Source organism: Diceros bicornis, chromosome 25 (genome assembly GCF_020826845.1).
Source record: "Diceros bicornis minor isolate mBicDic1 chromosome 25, mDicBic1.mat.cur, whole genome shotgun sequence".
NCBI lineage: Eukaryota > Metazoa > Chordata > Mammalia > Perissodactyla > Rhinocerotidae > Diceros > Diceros bicornis.
The window spans coordinates 40,547,692-40,564,288 of record NC_080764.1 but is presented as its reverse complement, the minus strand read 5'-3'; the positions used below and the strand labels follow the sequence as shown (position 1 = coordinate 40,564,288).

The 16,597-nt window shown below is 35.1% G+C and overlaps 1 protein-coding gene across 3 annotated transcripts in view; it reads left to right on the top strand.

Moving 5' to 3' along the window:
• SYT1 (synaptotagmin 1) overlaps positions 1-16,597 on the top strand; it is a 518,259-nt gene that overhangs the window by 371,202 nt on the left and 130,460 nt on the right. For all 3 annotated transcript variants that reach the window (XM_058568733.1, XM_058568732.1, XM_058568734.1), the window contains 4 exons: positions 2,046-2,230; positions 8,169-8,291; positions 11,741-11,908; positions 14,869-15,036. In XM_058568733.1, the coding sequence (XP_058424716.1) occupies positions 2,046-2,230; positions 8,169-8,291; positions 11,741-11,908; positions 14,869-15,036 (644 nt within the window). The remainder of the gene's footprint in view (positions 1-2,045; positions 2,231-8,168; positions 8,292-11,740; positions 11,909-14,868; positions 15,037-16,597) is intronic.

The window sequence follows — 16,597 nt, the reverse complement described above, 5'->3', positions numbered from 1 at the left end:
AATTCTACTTTCTTATCTCTTTAACTCCTTTTGATTAAATAATGTTCCTGTGCTTTCACTGTCTATTTTCTTTTTGTGAAGTTGTCAGATGATCTCTGTCTGGTCCTGTGTAATTTAAGAGACTTTTATGTAGCTCTCTGAGAGACTATCACGCAAGTCCCACCAGGAGAATAATTTACAAGGTTCAAAATGAAGGGTCATTATTAATACTGTCTTCCCTGCAGTGAATACATAGGCTCTCTCCTTCATGCATGGCAGGGTTTTAACTAGATCAAAAGAGGTGAAGCTTTTAAATGAGGAATTGTGAATGATATCATTGGTTACTTTAATTTACATTTTAAAAAATGATTGTTTAATAAGATTAGCGAACTATAAGAAAACATGTCTTTGAGTGTTTGCTTATCTATAACTTTCACAGAAATATTTCTTTGGCTGACAACACAATTTCAGAAGTTGTGATTTTATATGTCCTTAGGTTCACATCTAGTAGTCAATTATAAGGTGGAATAATATGCATAGTAAGTATTCTACACTATGAAGCCAATAGTTTGAAGAGAGGTTAATTTTTAAGTGTTTCTGCTTTATCAAAGTACTCCTAACTTGTGTTCGGCAATCATTGGTACTAATGATGTTTACGTAGCTAGAAGAAAATAGCACTTTTTCTTACCATTTCAGTGCCCAATGTCTTTGATTACAACAGGCAAATCTAATTACCTCTTCTAATTAATCTCAATAGTTGAATAATTCCTTTCTAGGCAAAGTAAAATCCTAAATGTTTTCATAAGACCTTATTTTTTATAAGCACATGTGTAGAGGGTGCCAAATAAGAAAATAGATTAACTTTTAGTAGATGGACAACTGTAATAGAAAAATGTTTGAGTATCCTTATTTATATGTGCTTTGTTATTTTAACCAGAGCCTGTAAATCTGAAACCTCTCCTCTTATCTAAAAGGCCTCTCTTCCTCCTCTCAATTCCCCTAGCATATCCACTGAACTCCTCTCAGAGTATTCATCTCTTTCTTTTTGTATATGTATTGGTGTGCGTCTTTCGTCCCTGCATGTACTCTGAGCTCTCTGCATTACCCACAATCCTTAGCCCTATGCCTTGAATATAAAGAAATAGCTAACATTGAGTTCTTGCTCTGTTCTGGATGCCATTCTAAACTTTTTAGAATATTAACTCCTCTAATCTTCAAAGGAGATGAAACAGTTACCACTATTATCTTCACTTTGTAGAAAGGGAAACAGAACAGTTAAGCAATCTAGCCAGAGTCACACAGCCTGAAAGTGGCCAAGCCGGAATCCAAGCCAGGTTTTAGAGGCACTGAACATATAACCACTGCCCTGCCTCCAGAGACCCTGAGTGGGCAAATGTCCCTAGGATTGACTTTGATATTGTTTTGTCACTATGGTATTATATTTCACTATTACTATGATATTACATTTTTCTGTTTATTTGATGAATATCTGCCCCTCCTATTGTGCCAAGCACAATATATTATAGCACTATATTAATAGAACCCCTAGCATTTGATAGATGAGTAACAGCAGCTGATATTTATTAAGCTTTTACCATGTGCTGGGCACTGCATCTTCTTTCAATCTTCAAAAGACTGTGAGGTACCTACCAATTTACCTCCACTTTAGAGATGAGGATACTGAGGCAGAGAGAGGTTAGATGACTTGCCCAAGGTCACACAGCTAGTAAATGGTGGAGCCAGGATTTAAACTCAAAGGTCCAACTCCAGAGCTATGCTCTGAGTGAACGAGGAATGGATTAATGGAAATCTAGTTGGGGAGGAGCAGGGAAAGCAACAGAGAGGAGATGATATTTGACATATCTGGAAGGGCAAAGTGGAAAAGATAGAGACAAGACTGTAGGCAGAGGAAACAACATGGCTGATATAACGCGCAAGAGTGCGCCTGGAGCACAACAGGCCCTCAATAAATCCAGGTGAAAGGATGTCTTTATAGCCCGTGGGTTGAGAGGTTTTGCGTATAGAAGTGTTTTCTTACAAATGTTCTCTGCACATTTGTCTTTCAGTGCCACCGTGGGCCTTAATTGCCATAGCCATAGTCGCAGTTCTTTTGGTCCTGACCTGCTGCTTTTGTATCTGTAAGAAATGCTTGTTCAAAAAGAAAAACAAGAAGAAGGGAAAGGAAAAGGGAGGGAAGAATGCCATTAACATGAAAGATGTGAAAGACTTAGGGAAGACCATGAAAGATCAGGTAATGTATTCTTTCCGTATTTATTCTTACATTATTTTGTTGAAAATTAAACAATAATTATTTTATGCCAGATAAGTATAGAAGTAAACAACTTCTGGACACATGTCATCATTGTAGAGACGCTTTGAAATCCTTTCGGTCGTTATGCAACATCCCAAAGGGCAATGGAAACATTTGGTAGGGTCTTCCAGCCTCCTAAGCATAGAAACCGGAAAACGGCCTCCGTGACCCTCAGCGCCATCTTGATAGACCCAGCATACTGGAAGGATGCCTGAATATTTTGATTACATCTCTTTAGCCAGTCTTAATTGTGTTTAGAGTTAGAGAAACAGAATAAAAAGTATCTGAGTGTCCTCCCTCTTGGGCAGGATACCTTTCTAACGTAATTGTCCTTCCTAATCAATGTTCAATAGCTAAGTATTATAGCTGTTCATCACACATGATGAAAGCTACCATTCCCACATATCAATCCAGCTCAGTAATTAGTGCTCAGGAATAATGAGTTATACAGGAGAAGGGAGAGAAGTATGAGTTGGTCCTAAAGAGCAGGGCAGAATTTTTAAAGCAAAATTCTTATTTCCTCACTTAGGGACAACTAAAACCATAACGCAGGTTGTAAAATCCATGTGGCTGGGTTATCTTCCCAAGCCTGAGGAAGCTATTTGGATGTCCTTTACACTGTGGTCTATTCTTACTAAATTAACTGGATGATTTGGTTCAGAATGAAGTTTACTATCAATAATAATGATTAAATGCCTCTTCATTTATTTTTTGAAATCATATTCACATTGGATATTTCTAAAGAACATTTAATTCATATAAAAAATATAGAGATTGTTCATAGAAATAATGTCAATTATCAATGTTTCCCTTCAAATAATTTAAAAGTTCTATTTTATTCCCAAGTAGCAACATACATGGGCAGTTTTATAAATTCCTCGTATAGTATTAGTTACTATTAATTGAACTCTTAAATATGTGAATCTCCTTAAGAACACTTTAATCAAGGAAGGCATTTTAGTACACTTGCAGAGTCTCCCAGTTAACCACACCATCAGGGCACTACCTCTCTCCCAGCTTGAGTTTTAAACATTTTTCTCAAAGATACAATGTCCACTGACAAGAATTTCACAAAGGCTCATTTTTCACTCGCTGCACTTTGGTTTGGTTTCAGAGCTACAGAATGGGTACAATGCCGATGCTCATGCTCAGAGAACTTTGTCCTGAGCTCAGAGTAACAAGGGTTACATTTTTCTGAAAGTATCTAATCACAGCCACAGAAGCCCATGCACAGACATTCAACCACAGTTATCTAATACATATTTTTCTCTGTGGTTAATTTGTTACATAGAAACTGAAATTTTCAATCATGTCTTGCTGTATTTCAACATTTCCATAGCAAGCAGAACTTGATACAGATTTCTTTAAACCACTTATTGGAATAAGTGTAGAAATAGTCTCCTAGATGGACATAGACTGAATAATTTTTAAGTGAATTTCAGCTATATCTGTGAAGCAATAATTTGAAAATACAAAACTATCATTTTCATAACTACAATAAAACTCAAATGTGGTCTTCCTATATCCTAGAATTAACTATTAAAAGCACCAAATAATGTTAAACGGTAACTATAGCATTTCTTCCTAGGATGAGAAATTTGTATTTTTCTTTGTGGGATTTGTTCTGTATGATGTAAGACTGTAATTTATAGCTTAGTAGTGGTGTTTATTACCCCTGTTATGACCTGGATAAATGACCAAGATCTCAAAAGTAGTCAATACAGAGAACTGATGGTGGTTACTTCTTCATTGATCACCTATTCCTTTGGATGGGAAGGGAAGAGAAAATGGCTCAAACAGGAAAGTACTAGGAAGTCAGTGATAGTTTATAGCCATCTACTGTTACAACATAGCGTTTAGGATTTCAACTACTGAAAAAGGTGTTTTTAATCATTTTAAGTAGATAGTTTTGTCTATTTTGGATTTTTATAGGTCTTATTTTATGAACAATTAAATGTACAGAATGAAATATAATTTGGACAAGTGAAAATAGGCCCCGTTGGTAAACAGTTTTATAACAGTAGCTTATGATACTCTTTAAGGCAGACAAAAATAGCTAATAATGGGTTCTATCATTTTATGAAGAGGAAGAATGAAGAAGCAAAATAGAATGTACAGATTTTCAGATGCTATGTCACATGGTGATCAGCCAATCATCCAAAGTCAAAACAGCATAAACAGAAAGTAAAATTATTCTTAGTTTTATTTTCAGAATATTTTAAACAGAATATTGATATGAACATGGAGAAGACAGTAAAGACAATCTATGCCTCTCTCATTTAAAAATAGGAGAGATGTGAGAGGCATGAGAGGCATTTTAGATATGATTTCTTAAGATACATAGGCTCTAGGGCGATCAATAAGTTTTTATTATTTCAATCCATATGAGAACTCACAGAAATTCAAATTTCAATGTTCATGGCTACCTGTCTCTATGGTAAGATTTTATAACCAAGGAAGAATTTTAAAATATTCTGCACTGACATCAAAAAAGTAACTATAGATAAGTGTATTTATACAGCATCAGAAATATACTTAAGGTTTTTTTAATGCCTTAAAACTTGAGAACACTAATAATACAGAGGGACAACATCAACTTGCGAAGTCATAGGTCTGGAAAGGTCATTTCTCCATGGTTTTCACTAATGTGTGTGGATATTTTAATTTTTCTTCCTTCTATGTCCCCCTTATCTGTGTTGTGTCTCATGACTGTTCTGGACTGTCCCTGGCGGTAGGTTCCCTCTGCTATTTAGACACCCCTAGTCAGCGCTCCGATAACGTTTAGTGGCCTGTCAGCTGGGGCTCGCCAGCGGAGGGTGTCCCATTCTGACACATATCAAGAGGCTGAACTAAACTGATTTTTTTTTAAGATAAAGGATTCTCATTTTAAACATTACCAACTGGTTAAATAGTACAGTATTAGAAAGCTCAAGTTTTTAAGTGATGGGCACAGAAGGAAAATTCAGTCCCTCATGGAACTTCAGTGTGCCTTATCAAATCCAAATATGAACAATTTAACGTGGAATGAACAAATGCTCCTTCTAATGGTTGTAAACTAAGCACCTTTTGAATGTCGAAGCAAGCCAGAAGCATATGCACTCAATCTTTGAAATTTAAAACAAGGTCTGGTGTTCCCAGCACAGCTTTTTCTACTGCAATTTATCAAACTCAGAACTGCTGGGTTTACAAGCTTTTTCCTCCGAATTTTGTTCTGAGGGGGAGGGGATATTGCTCTCAAGATAATATAGTAGCTACTGATTTAATAGGTCTGAATTTAATGTGATGGTACAGAAAATGTCTTGCTTAAGCTCAGCCTTTGGGACAAGAATAGACTTAATCACTTCAGTGATGAACAGTGGCACTGAGAAATTATCAAAAATTTAGCCGTATTTCATGCAGAATAATTGCAGAGATGGTCCTGCACCTTTTATTAGGGCAAAACCACTTGGGGAGAAGGAGATTTAATATCTCAGCTATTTCAAATTGCACTGGGCTGAAACATGATATGTAAATTGTCAGTTCTGAAAGAGACTTTTGAAAAAGTATTTTAATCCATGAAATTTTTTATTATGATAGAGTAACATGCAGATATTTCAGACAAAAATATGCATTAAATAGTTCGCTGTTATTTTCTAAAAATTTAAATCTTCCAAGGAGGCAAACTACCTAAACTGCAATTTTCTGAGCACATCTTCTATGACAATGTTGAAGACTTATACACAGCTAAGATTTTGAAAGAACAACATGATTTCACTGCCTCGAGTTCTCTAATTAAACTCAGTATGCTTTTTCTACTGTCACTTTACTACCATGGTCCCTTTAGTGACACACCCCCCCCCAAGTTAAAAGATTAAATTTTTAAATAATTATGTAGTTTTATACCTCTGGCTATCAGTAAATCAATATTTTACTTTTCAAGGAAACATCCAAGTATAAACTAAACTTTCTAAATTAAATGGTGTATGGCTAACCAGGTTTGAAAACGTTTCTACACAGATGTAGTAATGGTAATTTTCAATTTTCCAAACTCATTGTAGGCTCCTGAAAATTTTCAAGAGGTGGAAAAGGGGAGGCATCTCCGACTACAGCTCAGTTCTGTTCATATGATCTTCCCATCCGAATGAGTTCCATTAATAGGGTACCACCAAGTCTCAGTTTTTAGGATCAAATTTGAATTAGCTAGGTAGAGCCAAAGTAAAAAATCTTGTCCATTCAGGGACTGAGGGTGCCATTTTGAAGCACCATTGAGGGTCTCTGTATAAATGGATGAGTGTAAATGGCTGAGTGAAGGTGTCTCTCAGCAGAGAAGACACACGTGGTCCGGGAGGAGAGGGGAGCCTGAGTGGTGGAGCTGTAGTCTCACGACTCGGATGCCTCTCTGAAGCCTGGTTATACTTCTTGCATTTGTGTTCTATAAGAATTCTCAGATTTAATTTGATTACTGACAAGAGTTAAAATTTCTTTACTTTGTCAGAGATATAGTCTACCACTTATATGTCTTATCTTGATTTCTGTGAGATTTTTACAGTAACATACACACTATGGCAATGAAAATGCCATAATCAAAAACTAGGAGAGAATATTTGCTACTTATATAACAACAACAGAAAGGCTGAGACCACTAAAATACAGAGTCTCTACAAATCAATAAGAGACAAACAACACAGCACAATTGAAAAATTTGCCAAGGATATGTACAGGCAGTCCCCAGAAGAAAAAATACAAATGGTTAATATAAAGATTTTTAAATTTTTTGATCCACTAGTGGTCAGGGAAATGTAACATTTTATCATTTCTAGTTTTGAAAAATAACTATGTATAGATTTCTAATTATTTTTTTCTAGTTCTTTAAAGCAATAAGAATGCACATCCCTAGAAACAAATCTAATATTTATAATCTTTATTACCTTTGATTTTTTTTAGCAAAATTTTTGCATATACTGGAAAAATACATTATAAATTTTTATTTTTAAAAAAGAGGAGCATTTGAATGTATTTTATGAAATAATGAGCTTTCTAGAATTTTAATTTATATTACACTTAAGTTTTAGGTTATAAAGAATATTCAGTTGGCCCAAATTGAGTTTTGAGATTTCAGTGCCATGATTTTTGTTCATTAATGCAAAATGAATTTTTATACCAATTTCGGTTTGACAAAATTACAAACATGACTCTTTTTATCTTTTGATATCAAATAGAACCATAAATCAGTTTAATTCAGCCTAGCTTTCTGTGGAGCTGTTATGAAAATATCATGGTAAACTTAAACTGGAAGGGGGGTAGATTTTTCTTTAAACATGCATTTGCTGGTGGCATGTTTTTTTCTCTTTTTCCATAACCATTATAAACATATATATAAAATATAGGAAATTAAAATTTTCTGAGCACCACTTACTCAACTATCTTTTTCATAGGAAACAAGCAAGAAAAAGCCATGCATTTCATATAAATTACTCCACCGCATGTAACAATAATGTTTTAGATGATGCTTAGATCTCTTTAATCGACATGAATGTGAAATCTGGTCTGATTAATAGCATGTTTATCACACTCTGAAAGAAGCAGTTTTATCAGAGCCAAATATAATACCAAGTTGACATTTTCTTTGCAACAACTTGACATTTTTTGCTTGCAGTACTCTGAGGGGCTGTTTCCATTGCTTCCATGTTGCTTGCTGATTGGGGGAAAAATTCCGTGCACAAATGGAATTTAAAAAATATGTAAGCAGCAAATGTGAATGTGTGTCAGACAAACTGAGATTTCCAGCATCTTAGTGCTTGCTTCTGACAGCTTGGAAGTATAACCGCAGGTCCAGTTTAATTTGGGTTTTGATGAAAATTCACTTGAATTCACATATGATCCATTTCCCTATTCACAGGCCCTGAAGGATGATGATGCTGAAACTGGATTGACTGATGGAGAAGAAAAAGAAGAACCCAAAGAAGAGGAGAAATTGGGAAAACTTCAATATTCCCTGGATTATGATTTCCAGAATAACCAGGTCTGAGGGGAAAAATATCTTCTAATTCCATTATGTTTTCTGAAATTACCGAGTAGAAATTGAAGCAAGATACTTCTTGAAATATTTCATTTGCTGCGAGGGGAAAATGCAATTATCAAAGCTATTGATGAAATAATTTCTAAGTACAGGCAGTCCCCTACTTGCTAATTTAACTTCTGATAATTAGAATTCACAGTGTTCAACCGATTGCATCTACTTATGGCTCTTAGAGCAGGCGGGCAGAATACAAATTCGCTTGAAGCAATCGGTCTGATTCTGAGAGCTCCCAGCCACACTGTCGCCCCCAACGTCCCTCAGGCTGAGCTAGAACAGTCTTCCCTGGACTTCATGGATTTAGATCCAAACAGGGTGAGGGGCATTTGAGTTAGGCCACTGTTCAAGCCAAAGTTTCGAAACGTAATGTAACAGTTTGATAAAGAATCAAAGATGATACTAGGTGACACTCTCAGTGCTAATGAGATAGCAATTCTAGAAAAGTAGAAAGACCAGCAACTTGATTTCTAGTGCCCATGACTGCTGCCAAAAAGTGAAAAGGCTCTACAGGAGATAACAAAACAAGGATTCCTGCTTCAATTTCTCAAAAAGCCGTGAGGTGCCACCTAGATTGATAATATTAGCACCTTTTATTGACTGCCTATTATAGAGGAAGCTCAAAGATAACTGTTAAAAATCTCTCTACATAAAAAGACCTTATGGATTCCATGACATTGATGAAGACGTCTCTTTACCTCCTGAACTGTTCAAGAAATTAAAAAGCTAGATAAGAATTAGTGGAATCAGCTGAGTTAGAGATCAGACTCTTAAGAATCCCTAGGACATAGCCCTTCTCCAAAGAGGGGAGTTTTAAATCTCTCCAGTTTGTTTTGCTTCGCTCATCTTTTTGGGTGAGGAAGAACTGATAAATGTAAATACAGTTACTACTAAAGCATGTGTGAATAATTTCCAGTTTGATGAGGAATGAACAATAAATGAGTCAAACACCAATGCTGAGCTTTGACAACTAATCTCCCAAGTCAGAAGGCTGTGAGAGCTCTAAGCAATTGCAGAAATTCTGGGTTTTATTTAACCCAACTGGAATTGACAGTTCCAATAATGTCTTTACTTTCTGAAGTTTCCAGAGGGTTCCTCATGAAAAATGTATTGATATGCTCTATCATATTAAAAATAATTTTGTTTGATCAGCTCCATTACAGCCCCAGCTAGTTATTTCATAATATATTCTGTAAAGCTGCATATTGGTTATAGATACAGGTTTATAGGTATGGATTTATACAGATTTATAGGTATACCATTTATACTTAATTAAAAAGGGCATTTGAGGTCATTTCTATCACGTCTACCAAATTTCAATTACCAGGACTGGACTGAGAGCAAAACTTCCTATTATTTATATATTCTAGCGAAAGTCAAGGTCTACTTATGTTATCCTGACATGACATGTTTTCCAGAAATTTAACCTTTGTTTATATATGTATCCAATATTTTTCTACTAATTTATTCTACTTTCATATTTTCCAGTAGAAATCTAGTGGTATCTCATCCTGGTTAGTCATAACTTCTAAATTGGCTTTGAGTACTATAAGTATCATTTTATAAAGTAGTATTTTTAAGAAAAGAACACTGAATTTTTTTCTTGCTCAAATATAGTGAGTGTGTTTACTATTTCCTTTCTAGCAAACATCAAATTTAAAAAAGGTATTTCATTCTCAGGATCTAGAAGATTCTACCTGATGAAATTTTTTTTAATGTTATGCATTGATTTTTGCAAATGTTGTCAGCTCATCTGATTTATAAAATGATTTCTATGAGTCATGGAAGATCAAGTCTGAGGAACTTTATAGATAAGGCTGTAATCAAATATACGTGTTTGCTTACCAAAACTAGAAGACAACCCTAAAGTACTCTGACTAAGAGGCTTTCACGGGGGAGAGAACTGTGATCCTTATCTCTCAAGCAGAAGTCAGAGAGGGGTTGGTAGAAGTAACTCCACCCCTGATCTAGTTGTAAAGAGTTTAGGCTCTATTGCTAGTGCTGCTCCTGGCCAAAAGAAAATTTATTGTAAAAAATGAGAAGGAGAAAATAGAATCTTGCTTATTCACATTGCTATCTAAAGGCAAATTCCAAACACCAACTTGGCAAACCAAGAGGAAACTGCTTTACTAATCATGTCTTTATAATCTGATGGCTATTTTAGCTATTCTTTGACCATCTGTGTTTTGTTACCTACAATCCAGCACTCTTTTTGCTACTGTTGTATGATGATGTCACAAAGATATTGAAGCATTAAAATGAAAACAACAATCTTTCAGGGTCTGTCCAGGTTAAAAATTGAATCACCTAGCCAAAATGCACCTACCAACATGGTGGGTCAGTTTTACAGAAAATGGATGTGACTTTTCTTTGGGGAAGTGAATTGATTTTCCATTCTATTGGTTAAAAAGTCATAGACTCAAAATTTAAGGCCCTGATGTGAAAAGCTATGATGTGACTGCATTTACTGAATAGTATATGCCTTGAATAACAATAAGAGTCTACTTTTGTCTTCCATATGGATCTAAACTAGTCTGTTGACACAAAATGTCTGATGACAGGGCATCTAGAATAGTCCATTCACACCTTTTGTTTTCTTGGCAAAAACATTTAACAATGCCAGCCTACACTGGCATGCATAATAAAACATAGCAATGTATCACTGAGAAAACCGACGTGAAGAAATGTAGAGATTTCTGCTATATTTGAAAAAAATCAGAAACTTAGTCACTTAGCATTAAAAACCTTATCTGTAATTTCCCCTTCCTTTATATGAAGCTGAAATTATATTTCTTTGACTCTATGTCCTATGTTTAAACACAAAATTTAATATATAATAATCATTTTACTGTAAGTTAAAACAAAAAGTAGCCAGCATACAAGTAAAGGTCAATATGATAGAAACTTGAAGATCTTTTTATCTCAAAATGCCACCCAATTTCTAAGAAATTTCTGTTTAGCTGCTCTGAAGCTTGGGTTCAGAATTAAAATTTCCTACTTTATAATTACAGACTTGTGATTGTTTAACAATTTATTTCCACTTACAAATCATGCCCTGGATAGAAAAATAATGCACAAGGGCTTTTAGCAACTGGAAAGTTATTTGATTGCAACCCTTTTGCAAATATGAATTCCATATTTAACTGTAATCAGCAATCTTTTAAAAGCCTCTTTGTGCTTAAAACCAGGCTTCCTAGAGCCTGCATCTGTCATAATTGGGTTTCTGAAGTCTATACAGCTTGTTTCATTTGCCTTCTGCATTCAGTTTCATAAGAGAATGAGAGTTTATTGAAAGCAAAGAGGAGGGAGAATCACAATGTGCAGCATTGTGAACAAATCAATCTTTTCCAAAATGTCCACCAACGTTTGTGTTTGCTGTATTTTGTCGTTCATTTCAGCTGCTGGTGGGGATCATCCAGGCGGCCGAGCTGCCCGCTCTAGACATGGGGGGCACGTCTGATCCCTACGTGAAAGTGTTTCTGCTGCCCGATAAGAAGAAGAAATTTGAGACAAAAGTCCACCGGAAGACCCTTAACCCTGTCTTCAATGAGCAATTTACTTTCAAGGTATTTTTCTGCACTAATAACTTGTCCTCTGTTGTTTTCAAGACTGAGCTCATCCTGACACTTGACTGCTTGTTCACAGACTCACAAATAATTCTATTCAGCATATTTAAAATTCTTATCTTCAAGCAAGTGAGGATTCTATCATGCACTTAGATTTGGTCAGAGTAGGATTCAGCCTTTTCAGAATGGACTACAGACTGGAACAGGACTAGGATGTCATATTACATCTAAAGAGTGAGGCCCGCTTCAAGTGTGCCAATAGGCTGGACCCTTCCCCCTCTCTCAAGTAAAGCCAAAAGAATAATGAAACTATTTTCCTAAGTTTCAGAACATATGTATATATGTAAACCCGGTTGCAATCACGGAATAAAGTCAGCTACGTTCTATTGTTTAAATGGTACAAATAGGTATTACTCTCGTTGCAAAATTCTGTGTTCACAGGGGCAAACTGAGCACTCAAAAGCCATTCTTTGTAACCTATCAATAAAAAGAATGGAACATATTTCTACATTTCTAGCATTTTTCCTTTACCCTGGGCTCTTTCCTGATGTTCTTCATCTTGTTGAGACACCTCGGTTGACAAACAATAGCAAAGAGGGATTCTGGCCATATAATAACTCGACAGGAAAACGTGCTCTGCAGGCCTCAGGCATCTCTGCGTGCACAAGTTCTCTAGCTCTTGTCTTGAAGTCATGCATAAAACCACTCCTTTTGGTGGATATCTTTGATATGTGAAAAATTTTTTAATGCATTACTTAAAACCATACATTTCTGAAAAATGAAATGTCTGTGAATACGCCAGTAAGCTAATTCAAAATCACTCATCCATCAGCCAGCCTTAGCAATAGCATATGCCTCATGTTAGCAAACATTCTGGTATGAAAGAAATGAATGAAACTGAGGGCATGAGTCATTTTCGCAATTCTCATTTTCAATTTTGTAAAAGAGTAGTGTCTCTATTCACACTGAAACTTTTGAGTTTTTAAGACAAAAGTCTCTAATGTATTGTCAATAATCCTATTTAAAATCTATGCTTTTCTATACCCAGACAGTTAATTTACAGTAACAGTAAAAACATTCTGGAAATACTTAGCTCATGAAGAGCTAATCACTATGGCCAATATACCACAGAACATAAAATGAAAATAAAACTAAAAAAATATTGCAAATGGTAATCACCATCATTTTCTTTGACTATGTATTAATCTTAATTTAGGTCAGCCATTTCCAACCATAATTTAGTAAGCAGATTCTTACATTATTTGACGTAATATTGTGGAGACTTTAATTTTGTTTTGTGTTACCTGTATGTTATTTCTGAAAAAAAAATACTGCTAATAATTTTATTACTAATTTCTGTGACTTCAAGAAGTTTGATCAAACCATATATCAATTTGAAGTACAATGTATTTTGATACATTTAAGAAATATGCCACTGTTTCTAGAGAATTGGTTAATTTATCCAGTAGACAATGTAGATTACACATCTTGAAATACCAGTAGGCAATATGATACAGGAATGGAAGCTAAGTGCCTACTGTCTGCCAACCCTTTGCTAAATGCCTCACATATATTCATTCAGCCTCAAGCAGCCCTGTGAAGTAGGCACTATTATCACCATCATTATTTGACAGATGAAAAAGCTGAGGTTTATTCCCTTGCCCCAGGCCCTTCAGCTAGAAAGTGGGGACCCAAGCCCAGGACTATCTGACTCCAAGCCCAGGTTTTTGACTGATGCTGTCTCAATACAATCACCAAAAAATCTAGAGCAATTTCAGAAATAAGATGAAATATTCAAGAGTTTATCTCTACTCTAAAATTTCATATTTCTTCCTTTGAAATTCAGCTCTTTGGAAGGGCTTTTTCGTTCTAAAATGGAAACAGCATTAGGCCTAGTTTTTAATTGTACTGTTTTAATTTGATTCCAAATACATGACGAAATAAAAACTCTTTGGAAAAACTAAAATTTCTTGTACATATATGGTAAAATATTCTTTCTTCTCCTTCCCTTCTTAATATACAGAGTTAATTGAGAAATGTTTGCTGGAGCATAAGACAACCATTTACACTGATAAAATAATAGAAAGTGTATGAAAATTGATCAAACCTTCAATACAAGTCTAAACAATTTCTTAATTAGGCATTTCTACCCAGTTACTGAAGTGTAGCTTACTTGGATTGCACTGCTTTCCCTGAATATTAAAAATGTCACTGATAAACATCCCAACCCATAGCATCTGTCCCAGATATATCTGAACAGCTGGAGAATTCATCAGTTCTTGGCTTTTTGCCACCACTTGTCCTAAAGAACATCATACATAAGAATGAACTTCAAGATCCATATTATAATGCATTCCTGATATTCAAAACGTCAATTTTCTAGTCAGTTCTTGTCAATCAGTAAATTATTTTAGGGAGTACATGAGGCACTTCGTGAATTTCGTGTAACTCCTCTCTGACTCCTAGCACGCCTTTTAGTAAATCGTTGCTCCTTTAAACTATGGCTTCCAAATGGCTTGAAAGAGTTAACACATCTTTTGAAAGAAGTTATCTACCCCAGAATAAGTTACACTCTGACAAGGTAACTTATCGTAACAGCAATAACAACAAAATATTCTATAAGAAAAATGTATCTATATGGTCAAATTGACTTGGTTTATTCTTGTATTAATCTTTACGTGTTTACAGCATGACTAATAGTAGGATCCATTATTAATAACACTAACAGCTTCTAGAACTTTGAGATAAAGTAATAAATTACTATAGTAAGTCCCCATTTTCTCTCAAGTAATTTAAGCCTCAAGCAGTTAGTCAAATGATTCAATTTAAGAAAAAGCAAAAGCACAATTATCTGCCGTTCCATTTATCCAACATAAATATTAAAATTAAACACTAAACAAGTAACACATTTTTAAGCGTTTTTGTGACCAGGTATTTTATCCTCATCTCTTTTTATTTAGGTGCCATACTCGGAACTGGGTGGCAAAACCCTGGTGATGGCTGTGTATGATTTTGATCGTTTCTCCAAGCATGACATCATTGGGGAATTTAAAGTCCCCATGAACACAGTGGATTTTGGTCACGTAACTGAGGAGTGGCGTGATCTGCAAAGTGCTGAGAAGGAAGAGGTAAGAGAAACGTTAGCATTTCTAATATGACAAGCTGCACTCGCCAGTTGCTACTCAAGTAATAACCTATTGAGAGATGCTCTTTACAAAGGGTGATGTGGGCCTCCAGCTGCTGACAGCTGGCAAAATAGGGTCAGGGGATTGCTAACCTCGTTAAAAAGTATACAGGTATTCTGGGTGTTATTTGAAAGAAAAGAGCAAGATTTGTGTACCAGGTCTATAGACAGTTCCCTCGTCTATATATATATATATATATATATATACGCACACACACACACACATACACACATATATATATGCACGCACACACAATCTGTTTCTAAAAGCTTACCAAATGACACACACACACCTACTTCTTTAAAAGGACAGTGAAAAAATCATCTTTTTCTTTGAATTTTTTCACAATCATTTTGTGTTTTCTACATAGCTTATGTAGCTATTAAATAGAAATAAAATGGCACTTTTTCCTTGATTATTTCTGCATATCACAGACAGTTCATTGTTTCTCCTGAAGATAGCAGAGCTTGATGGGTGAGACATCAAATATAATTCACAAAGGCTGATATTAAATCCATTTTTTAAATGACTCACATTTTTATAGTACTCTTCACATTGTTTTTTCCTGGTTTTACTTGTTTAGCCCACGATTTTTCTGTGATTTAAAAAGAGAAGTTCAATATCCTTAGTGCATTTAAATGACATAATAATCAATGCTATTTGATTATGCTATGCCTGCCTGGCACTAGCGTTTTTCTGTGCAGATGTCTCTACAGGCCAATGTCAGAAAAGCAAACAACTCTTAGCATCTCTAAATTCCTAAAGCAGCTCCTTTTCCAGCCATTTTTTGGATCTTGACATAGGTTTATAGTTACCCAAGGGATTGCCAAAAGCCTCTGTCATTTAGGATCCCTAGAATTCCATAAGATATGGTCACTTTGGGGCCACCAGAGAGATCAGAGTGTGGCCCAAGCCTTCAGAGGAAGTCAGCCAAGCCCATCACCTGGGAATCCTGTCAGCCAAAGGTTTGCTGTGACCAATATAATGAACCAAGGTTTTAGAACACGCTCATTGATTGCTATCCTGAAATTGATTTTTAGTAGTGCTCTAAAATTATTTGGTTGTACAAAAGGAGTCAAAATTATTTGGGTTAAGCTTTGCTTTCTTTTTAGAAGGAAATATACATAACTTAATCAAATAGGTTAGTCAGAGTTAGATTCTTGGATTTTGAGATAGATTTAGCCCTACTATGGATTTTCAAGAACAACCCAAGTATAATATTGAGTTTTTAAATTTTATGATTTTTTATAAACAGTTCTTCCCTATGGGTAAACTAATATCAATGTTAAATCAATCATCTATATGAAAAGAAAAACATTCAATCATAATATTTCTAATCATTTAACAAAGTAATGACCTGTTTCATTGAATTTTTATATTTTATTGAGATGTTTGACTTTGTTTAAATTCCTTGAAGCTAGGGGGCAAAGTGGAAATATAACAAGTATTTATTAACTAATTCGTTTTTATTAGTTCACTGGCTTGTTGGTTGAACGTCAGAATA